Raw genomic sequence first — 11,113 nt, 5'->3', positions numbered from 1 at the left:
AAACTTCTTTGATATTCTTTGTGACTACAGAGGCGTTGTTTCCCTTCTTGTATTCAAACAACATTATATGCTGAATGTGGGGATCGTCATGTGCCATCACAATAAAAGATTAGAGTATACTAATTTTTACACATTATATAGGCTACACTAACGTGACGTTAAGGCGGTTCGTTTAACTATTAAACGTGATGTACGTTTTTTGGGGGGTGGTTAATGAAAGTGTTCCAAAACGCGACATTAATTTCTTCACGACCTAATACTTTACATCCAAAATAAGTTGCATGTCACTGAACTTAACAGTCAGTGAAAACGAATTTATCTAATCTTCCACTATATATAACAATATAAAAATTAGACTTTTATAAAAAAAAACAATCACCTTTAAAAAACTATGGTAATACTTTATTAACTTGGCGACGTTTCGAACAAACGCTCTTTTCCAAGCCAGAAATAAGCCTGTCGGTTAATGACAATTACAGGAACGTTTTGTTTGTTTTTAATTTCGCGCAAAGCTACACGAGGGCTATCTGCGCTAGCCGTCCCTAATTTAGCAGTGTAAGACTACAGGGAGGGCAGCTAGTCATCACCACCCATCGCCAACTCTTGGGCTATTCTTTTACCAACGAATAGTGGGATTGACCGTCACATAATAACGCCATGGCTGAAAGGGCGAGCATGTTTGGTGTGACGGGGATTCGAACCAGCGACCCTTAGATTGCGAGTCAAGCGCCCTAACCATCTGGCTTGCCGGGCCGGAACGTTTTGAAACGCAACAATACACAAAACAAAATGTAACGCGAGATAGAACTACGAGAACTGAACAATACTGCTACTCTTTACAAATGAAAAAATGGGATGGATCATCATGATTGAAAGGAGAAGCATGTTTGGTGACCGGATTCTAATCCGTAACTTGCAGATTGCGAATCGAGGGCTTTAATCCCGTTTTTACACACACACGCATGCGTGCACGCATATATAAATATCTTCATTCCTGTTTGTCTTTATCTATTGGAGAGTGCACTAGCACTCTTTATGTAAGGATGGCACAGATGCCTATACTAAAGCAATACAAAAGTAATCTGGAGTTTCTTCTCTACAGATCATCAGAAGCCAAATATTAAGAGCTACTTGGCATAGTTGCTCTATCTCTGGTGTATATGTTGCTTTTCAGCTATCCAGAGTGATCCAAGATCGAAAACCGGTGAATAGCCAAAAACCGAGATTTCTTATTTTCTTTCATCATCATCTTTCTTCAACAGACCTAACGCCTGTCTAGTTCTAGCACTAACTATAATTTTATCATCATTTGATAGAGTAGTACATTCTTCACAATATTTTCCTAACTATTTTATTATTATTATATTCAAAATTTAAACAAAGAAGACAAAATCATAATTCTAGTGTAAACGATCTTCTTACCCCTTAAAGCTAATTTGTTTACTGAAACTTGGTGTTCCTTTAAAAAACTTAAGTACAGGATGAAGCAGGAATTTAAAATGTTCCTTTTTATGAGGGAATTTCAGAAGAAGAAAAAACTTGTTCCGTCGACATATTGAAAGAAATATTGCATGACTTTTTGTAATATGTTGGATAAAATAAATTAGTTTCATTTAATACAATATTCCACTTTGACACTTATAGAAATGGCAACTGTCAAAAATCACCCACTTCGATAGTGGTCTTTTCTTGCGCTCAGTAAAATGTCAAGGAACGGTGGTATCCAGCTGAAACAATCCCCGCGGCTACTTAACAAACCTGAGTACACGAAACGTCTTCTTCTATACTTATGTTTATACAACAGGCAGTTGCTGTCCATTCAACCAAATTTCATCATGAATACTCTGCCTAAACAATCTATAAATATATGATATACATCCTCAAAGCCGGATTAAGACGACAGTGATCTCACGGGCAACAACATTTCTGTGGGTCAACATTATCGACAAAACCCTCTTTTTTTGCATTGAACTCTTGTCTATCCAAATGACTTTCGACCAAATTTAATTCCTTTAAAATACCACAGATTTCAACTTAAGAAATTAATATCTGAGATGACTTAGAAAAAAGAAAAGGAAGAAAACCATTGTGGACCCATAGGCAACTAAATGCCTACTCTGCCTTTTGGTTAATCCGATCAGGGTAAAACTGACGGTTTATCTTTAATTAAAAAGCAAATCACCTTTCGTCGATTTCAGTTTCAAATGTCAATTCTATGTAAAATCATTTTGCTTATAACGTAATTATTGTGATTATCTTAACTTCGTGAAATTGTCAGGCGAACAATTTCAAGTTAAAATATCTTAAATATTGTCTTTCATATAGATGAAATTTATAATTGTAATCTTACGTCAGCTAGTAATTTGAACTTTATAATGGATTTAACATGTGGGCAATACGTCATTTTTAAAGTATAGTCAATAAATAAATTATCTATCGGAAACAATAAAGTTCAATTCTCAACGTGAAACTTGCTAAATTTGTATTTGTTAAAAACAGAAAAGTATATTTTCAAGATATTATTTTTTAATACCAATTAAAAATGAAAACTAAGTTTCATGCAAAAGATACAAATTCTAAGCAGAATCTAATTTCTTTATTTCAAACTATCTACAAGCAAAGGGTTTTGTGTGTGTTTTTTATTTTTTATTCAGATCGGAAAGCTTATTCTGTGAAATCACGGTTGGTTGAACTAAAATATTTTCCAGTAAACCACCTTTGTCCTCAACACGCCGCCACTTATTATTCCTGGCATAGTCGTGCTGTGTCCACGTGATGTTCATTCAAGTATATCACGAACTACTCAGACTGATTGCAAAGCTTGGCCTAGATTTTTGTTTTTAAACTTTTACAGGGCAAGTTGAAATTTAGAGCAAGGATTATGAGGTTGACGCTACAGAAACACCACTAGTAAATTTTAGTACTAGGGTTGTTAGATGTTCTGATGAACTGTTACATGAAAAACTGAAACTGAAACCTATCAATTAGCACATAACTGGGTTGTTTGAACAATTGGTATCATTGTCCGGTGTTACACTTTGTTGGTTGTGTATTTCATACTGTTGTTTTTGTTTTGTTTTTTAAAAACAAAAACGAAACTGTGCTATATTTCGTAATTAGGCCCGGCATGGTCAGGTGGTTAAAGCACTTGACTCGTAATCTGCGGGTTCGAATCCCCGTCACACCAAACGTGCTCTCCCTTTCAGCCGTGGGGGCGTTATAATGTGACGGTCAATCCCATTATTCGTTGGTAAAAGAGTAGCCCAAGAGTTGGCGACGGTGGTGATGACTAGCTGCCTTCCCTCTAGTCTTACACTGCTAAATTAGGGACGGCTAGTGCAGATAGACCTCGTGTAGCTTTGCGCGAAATTCAAAAAACAAACAAACAATTTTGTAATTAACCATGAAATTGTTATTGCAACACAGTTTTCCTGTTTATAAAAGTAATTAATAAAATATATTTTCCACAGCACTACACAACACTTATAAAGTGTTATTGTTGTAAAAAGTTTAAATTTAATGTTTTGAGCTTCGTTTACTTCACGTTTCTATGTATCGCATTCGTATGATTTATAGATAGTCAGTTAACCTCACGATGCCTACAATATAGAACTCAAAAGCCTGTTTCTGAAACAATATAATACTCTAAAACCTGTTTATAAGAAAACAGTGTCCGAAAGCCTCGTTTCTTAAACGACATAGATCCCAAAAGCTTGTTTCTAAAACAATAATACCCAAAAGCTTGTTTCTAAAACAATATAGTGCCCAAAAGATTGTTTCTAAAATAATACAATGCCCAAAAGCTTGTTTCTAAAACAATAGTGCCCAAATTCTCGTTTCTAAAATAACATAAAGCTAAAAAGCTCGTTTCTAAAACAATATAGTACTTAAAAGCTCGTTTCTAAAACAATATAATACTCAGAAGCTAGTTTCTAAAACAATATAGTGCCCAAAAGCTCGTTTTTAACTCAATATAGAACCCAAAAGTGCATTTCCAAAACAATAATACACAAAGCTTGGTTCTAAAAAATATAGAGACCAAACGTTTGCTTATAGAACATGGTACTCAACAGCTTGTTTCTTTAACAAAAATCAAAAAACATAGAACTCAAAACCTCATTTTTAAGACAATATTGTGTCCAAAAACTCTTAAGCCTATAATAAATTTATTAAACTCGCCCCCCTTTTGTTTTTTCGTTTATTACAGGCGTTTTGGAACTAAGTGCTCAGGTTGTGGCCAAGGAATATCACCCACGGACTTGGTTAGAAGAGCTCGGTCAAAAGTGTTTCACCTAAAATGTTTTACTTGCTCGGTGTGTCAGAAACAATTATCAACTGGAGAAGAGTTGTACGTACTTGACGACAATCGTTTCATCTGTAAGGAAGATTACCTCAGCAGTCTTTACAAACAAAGTAAGGCAACCTTTATATTAAGTTTGAAATTGTTTCTAATGATAGGGCTAAATAATACAACACGTATGTATGTCAATAATTTTACAGATAATACTTCTATTGTATCTTCCTTTAGTATATGAAACAAAAAAGGATTCATTAGTTCTAATAGTTGCATACATATTGTTTAGTTTTCTAAGCCTAATGTGAGACCTGGTACAAAAATGACAAAACTCGACATAGAAGTGAGTATATGAATAAACGGGATGTTTTGACGTAACAAGATATCTTGTTCAAGTTTGTTTGTTTTTTGAATTTCGCGCAAAGCTACACGAGGGCTATCTGCGCTAGCCGTCCCTAATTTAGCAGTGTAAGACTAGAGGGAAGGCAGCTAGTCATCACCATCCACCGCCAACTCTTGGGCTACTCTTTTACCAACGAATAGTGGGATTGACCATCACATTATATCGCCTCCACAGCTGAAAGGGCGAGCATGTTTGGTGTGACGGGGATTCGAACCCGCGACCCGCAGATTGCGAGTCGAGTGCCCTAACCACCTGGCCATGCCGGGCCTCTTGTTCAAGAAGAATTAGACAGAATATAAAGTTAGCTTGTTCTTGATGAAATAAGCTATATATTGTAACGCAAGAAGGTAGTTTGTTCAGTAAAGATAGATGGAAGGGTTATAAAGCCAGCTAGTTGGTAGTGAATTACACGAGGTGTTATGACACATGAAGATAGCTTGTTCGGGAAGGATGGACACTGGACATGATAGCGTGTTTCTAAATAATTGTATGAGCTGTTATTACACATATTCGTCATCACTTACACTGCACATATTGCGAGTTTATAAATTTGTACAAATTAATATTCGTGTAAAAGAAGAAACCATCGGGAAAAGAAAGGATTTGTTTGTTTGTTTATTTTAGAGTAAAACCACATGGGGCGATCTGCTATGTTCACCCCGGGGAATCGAACCACTGATCTTAGCTTTGTAAGTCTGTAGACATACCGATGTCCCCACTGGGGGACGAAAAGAAAGGAAATATCTTGCTTAATAAGGTTAGTTGTTGCTCTGACAACCTTCTTTTTTTTTTACGTTTGCCTCGCGTAGGATAGTTACAGACACCTACTCTGGCACAACTATTAAATGTTATGTTATTTTGTTACTCGGTCGTTAGTACACGAGTTGGTTTAATGATCCTATACATCAAGCAGAGTTTTATACCGCCGCTTAGTTATGTGGTTTATTCTTCCTGGAATTCTAGCTTCAAAAAGAAAAAAAAACACTTTGGAGACTGGCGCTGAAACTTTGAAGTAAGCTCAGAAAAGAGAAACTTAATCTAGTCAGATAAAAATATACTTTTTTCATACCTACGTAATGAGGAACCCATGTCTACCTGCTTGCTTGCATATCACCAAAGGCGCTTGCAGATAAAATCCCGCAATTTATATGGTAACTGTGATCAGCTACCGACTTGCGTGACTGTCTGTTGATAAATTACGTGACCCTATATGGTCTGCTTCTTAACTGACAAACTATCGAACGATATTTCATTTCTGGGAATCGGTTTCATTTCGATAAAGTAGTATACATAAATCATGAACATATGAGTTCGATGCCAGGACTTTCAAGGGTTAAAAACTAAGACTATATAATGGCTAGAACTGTTATACTGAGAAAGTTAGGGACTCATAATAAGAGTTTCTAACAGTGTCCAGAATTGAAAACTAAAAATGTACAACGTTTAACAGTATGTTTGAAACTAAAAATGTACAACGTTTAACAGTATGTTTGAAACTAAAAATGTACAACGTTTAACAGTATGTTTGAAATTAAAAATGTAAAACAATGAAGAGTGTTGTTAAAACTAAGAATATGCAACGCTGACCAGTGTGGTTGAAACTAAGGAAGTGCAACATTGAACAATATGGTTAAAACTAAGAATGTGTAGAGATAAAAGTGTGGTTAAAGCTGAAAATGTACAAAGTTGAATACTGTGAAATTAAGAATGTACAACGCCAACAATGTATTTGAAACTATGAATGTGCAACGTTGAACTGTATGGTTAAAACTAAGAATGTGCAGCTTATAACAGTTCGGTTAAAACTAAGAATATGCATTGTGCAGCACTATGGTTGAAACTAAGAACGAACAAAGTTTAAATCAATAGTAAAAAGAGTTTAAAAGTGTTGATACTAAAGATATATAATCCAATAGGCCTAATGTTTTTGATTAAAATCAAGTAAACTGATTTTTTTTTCTATTCTTCTTAACCTGCCCATTATGGAATGAAAACCGTAGGCAGGTAAAAATAGCATTTCAGATATTTAGATATATCTCTTGTCTCACACAAAAGACCTTTTTGGGCAACGACTTCTGAGAGACAAAAGAGAGATAGATCTAAAATGCTGTTTTTACATGCTTCTGGTTTTTAATACAAACTGCACAAATTAAGTTCGTTTGTTTGTTTGTAATTAATCACAAAGCTACACAATGGGCTATCTGTGCTCTGCCCACCACGGGTATCGAAATCCGGATTCTTGCGTTGTAAGTCTGCAGACATACCGCTGTGCTACTGGGGGCTCACAAATTAAGAGGAATGTGAAAAAACAGTGAAACGAAAAAAAAAAAAAACATTGCAGTTTACGTGATTTTTTCACAAAATTTAGGCTTATTGGTTTCGAATGCTTCGCCAGCTTTCGGGGTTTAAACCGTAACTTTTAAAGTATGTACAAGGTTTAACGTTGAAACTAATAGTAAACAATGTTTCACAATATACAGAGAGTTAAAAACTTAACGTTTAACACTACAAAATATCCACATTTTATAAAAACGTAACACTATATACTTGACTAAAAACCGGGAATGTACAATTTTTACAATATAAAGTTAAAACCTAAGAATGCTCAGCGGTTCGAACAATTCATAAACTACAACTCTTTCAAACTACTAACAGTTAAAATCAACAAATATAAGAATTTCAAACATCACAAACAGTTAAAGCTAACAATGGAAAACGTTTCAGACTATACAAGAGTTAAAACTAGTAATGTATAGCTTTTTAAACAAAACAAACAGTTAAAACTATTAAGGTACAACCTTTCAAGCTATGCAAACAATCAAAAACTAGCATTATCAGCATTATAAACTGGCGAACAGCTAAAACTAACAGTGATTATAATTTCAAACTACAAAAAAATTAAAGCCAATAATGAACAGCACCCCAACCCAAACAAATATTTAAATGGAAATACAAAGCTTTTTTTTTACTGTAAAAGACTAAAAAATAATAAAATCAAAAACCAGCAACAACTGGAGACAAATAAAATATAAGTAGATGCAGAACACCTGCACGAAAATTTATATAAATTACCTAAATATACTTGACTAAATACACATTCTATACTAGTTAATGTCGGGTATCAGAAGTAACTACTTTAATTATGACAGCGTGATAACTTTGTGTCTACTTGTGCCGCATGTCGGCTTAACTACCTCAGAACTCTGAAAACCTCGTGGAGTCCACAACTTAGTGAGTGAAAGGATCACATGTATGTCAGCATCAAGCAGGTCAGAAAGAGACTTAACTGTGTATAAAAACTTAATGTATATTATTTGTAAACTAAATAATTTCTATAACTGTTCTAAAGTAGTAAATTGGTAAAAGCTATTGTTTATTTGTTAAATTTACTTAAACTTCAATTCCATATTTTTAAAAGACATCGACATTTTCAAACTCTCCTGTCCCTAAAATATATTTTATCAGGTTTGATGTTGAATCTTTGCAAAATAGAATATGCAAGTTGCAAGAAAAGAGATTAGTATTAAAAGTTACCGATTCGAGTTAGTCTATACAAAGCATTTTAGACTCGGCCTTGTAAAATACAATAACATAATTAAATTACATAAGTGTAAATTCTCGAGCTTATGAGGTTGGAAGAATTACATTTGTAACAGTTATTTCGGCAAAACTAAGTTTAGAAATTAAGACTTTAAGACTTTGCTGAATGTTTTCCAACACAACCAAGTTCAAAACTGAGGACCTTACTACACAACCAATTTCACAAGTGAGGAACTTGCTGGACGCTTTCAGACACAACCAGGTTAAAAAGTGAGGACTTTGATGAATACTTTACAGAAACAACTAGGTGCAAAAGTGGGAACCTTGCAAAAATCTTTCTGGCTACTCAAAACTTGGTTCTGAATAGATACACTTATAGATATTTGAAGTATGGTGGTGCTGGCATTTGAAATCGTGATAAACGTAGGACCAGAACGATATGAAAAGATTTGCTGAGATTTTTTTCGTAATGTAAAAACACTACGAGAAACTTCCATGGATAAATTTAATTAACAAGTTTTACTGAATGAAACCTTTACTGTGTATGTATGTGTTTTGTTATAGCAAAGCCACATCGGGCTATCTGCTGTGTCCACCGAGAGGAATCGAACCCCTGAGTTTAGTGTTATAAACACCGCTACCAGATACCGTATTACCTACTAATGAACACTGCGTGATTCGACTGGAAATTCCAGTGATCTTGTATTTTATACCCCACAAAAATTATAAGCTATGGACGCTTAACAAAAGCCTGTCGTAATGTTATTTGTTGTTGTTCTAGACATCACGCGGGATTAGTTCCTGGAGTATTTATACACATGCATAAAGAATTTTTGTTTTGATGAATTAATTGACTCTAAACTCCAGTTTAGGTCATTACACTACTTATTTTCTCAAACCTCACGTAAAAAATAAATAAAGTTGGCCCAAGATAATAAATGTATGTAACCATTTGGATGAATTATCCTACGTTAAAACGTTTCATCGTCAATGTCTTTCAAACTGTATGTTAAAGATGAAGAAGAATCATTAAGGACAGTACATCGTTCTTGATATAAGAATTTCTCTGAAGGAGAAAAAAAAAAACTGGAACTGGATAGGTTCGAACGTGGGATCCTGCTTACCAAGCAGATGCTTCAGACAAATAATTATTTAGAGCTTTTGACTCCATAGATTAGAACTAAAATACTTCAACATAATACATATATACATAATGAAATTTTATAACAAACTGACTAAAAATATTGACTGATATAAACCAACACAATAATATCTGATATAAAATGTGCCGCAAATCTCAGACCAGGTAGCTTAGTTGGCTAATGCATTTACCCGATAAACATGACCTTTAATTCTGATCATGGTTAATCAACTTGAACTCATTAGAGATGAGAACATCACCCTACCTGCGTTAGAGCCTGTTACGCGATTAAATATTTTCTTCTTGAGATAAGATGACGTCGGATAATAAAACGTGTTATTAAATCATGGGAAATGTACTGCATTGGGGATTCGATCAAACATTATTTATTGCATCTGAAAAAGCTTTTCTTGTATATTTAGCGGTATTACAGCAGCGATGTCTTGTCACATTTCTGAAGTGATAAATTAAAAAATATATATTCTTGTATATTTAACCTCATTGCAGCAACGTCAGCTTGACGTATTTTAGAATTTTTGCAACATTACAAACTGGGTATTCAGATTTCTACAACGGTGACTGTTAGTACTGGAGGTTGAACGAAGTCTGAGCACCATGCAGGTACAGGAAAAGAAGAGAGTTCGAGGCAGTTAGAAATTGATAAATGGGTAGATAAAAAAAAACTCTAACTTGAAAGTGTGGGAGTAGATTGAATAAAAAAACAGCACAGAATGTTTTCAAGTATTCAGTTCACAATCACGTAAAACAATCTGTATGTTGGCTTAGATTAAATTCGGAAAGAATAATTAAAACGTGACAAGTACTATATAGATGAATTATTTGGATAGAACATGTTTAGTATTGATATAATAAATTATTTTGATAGAATGTGTTCAGTAGTACATAGATGAATTATTTGGATAGAACGTGTTTAATATTCATATAAAAATTATTTTGATAGAATGTGTTCAGTAGTATATAGATGAATTATTTGGATAAAACGTGTTTAGTATTGATATAATAAATTATTTTGATAGAATGTGTTCAGTAGTATATAGATGAATTATTTGGATAGAACGTGTTTAATATTGATATAATAAATCATTTTGATATAATGTGTTCAGTAGTATATAGATGAATTATTTTGATAGAACGTGTTTAGTAGTATATAGATGAATTATTTTGATAGAACGCGTTCAGTATTGATATAATAAATTATTTGGAGAGAGCATGTTCATACTAAAGTGATGAACTATTTGGATATAACGTATTCGGTGCTATATCCAATGATATTCAGATATAACGCGTCCAGTACTAAAGTGGATATAAGATGTGACTGTCTAGTTAACAAAAAGGTTATGTTTGACGTGTCTAACTGTATATATAGCTGATAAAGGGCTACATTTGAACCTGCATCTGTGTAGTTGACAAAAGTGTTAAGTACGAACCTGTACCTAACTGTCTAATTTACAATAGGATATGTTTGGTCCTGTCTCAACGTTTAGTTAACAAAGACTTATATCTGATTTTGTGTCTTTCCGTCCAGTTGACAAAGAGATACGTTTGATCTTGTGTCTGGTTGTGTAGTGGAAATGGGGATTTGTTTGATCCTGTGCCTCAATGTTCAGTTGACAAAGAGATACGTTTGATCTTGTGTCTGGTTGTGTAGTGGAAATTAGGATTTGTTTGATCCTGTGCCTCAATGTTCAGTTGACAAAGAGATACGTTTGATCTT

General features: G+C 34.1%; 1 protein-coding gene across 1 annotated transcript in view; it reads left to right on the top strand.

The window, feature by feature from the left end:
• LOC106464923 (LIM/homeobox protein Lhx5-like) overlaps window positions 1-11,113 on the top strand; it is an 86,547-nt gene that overhangs the window by 19,181 nt on the left and 56,253 nt on the right. The window contains exon 3 of the mRNA XM_022392730.1: window positions 4,128-4,413. Within this exon, the coding sequence (XP_022248438.1) occupies window positions 4,128-4,413 (286 nt within the window). The remainder of the gene's footprint in view (window positions 1-4,127; window positions 4,414-11,113) is intronic.

This window comes from Limulus polyphemus, unplaced genomic scaffold (assembly GCF_000517525.1).
Source record: "Limulus polyphemus unplaced genomic scaffold, Limulus_polyphemus-2.1.2 Scaffold1783, whole genome shotgun sequence".
Lineage (NCBI taxonomy): Eukaryota > Metazoa > Arthropoda > Merostomata > Xiphosura > Limulidae > Limulus > Limulus polyphemus.
This window is presented reverse-complemented; position numbering and strand designations above follow the sequence as displayed.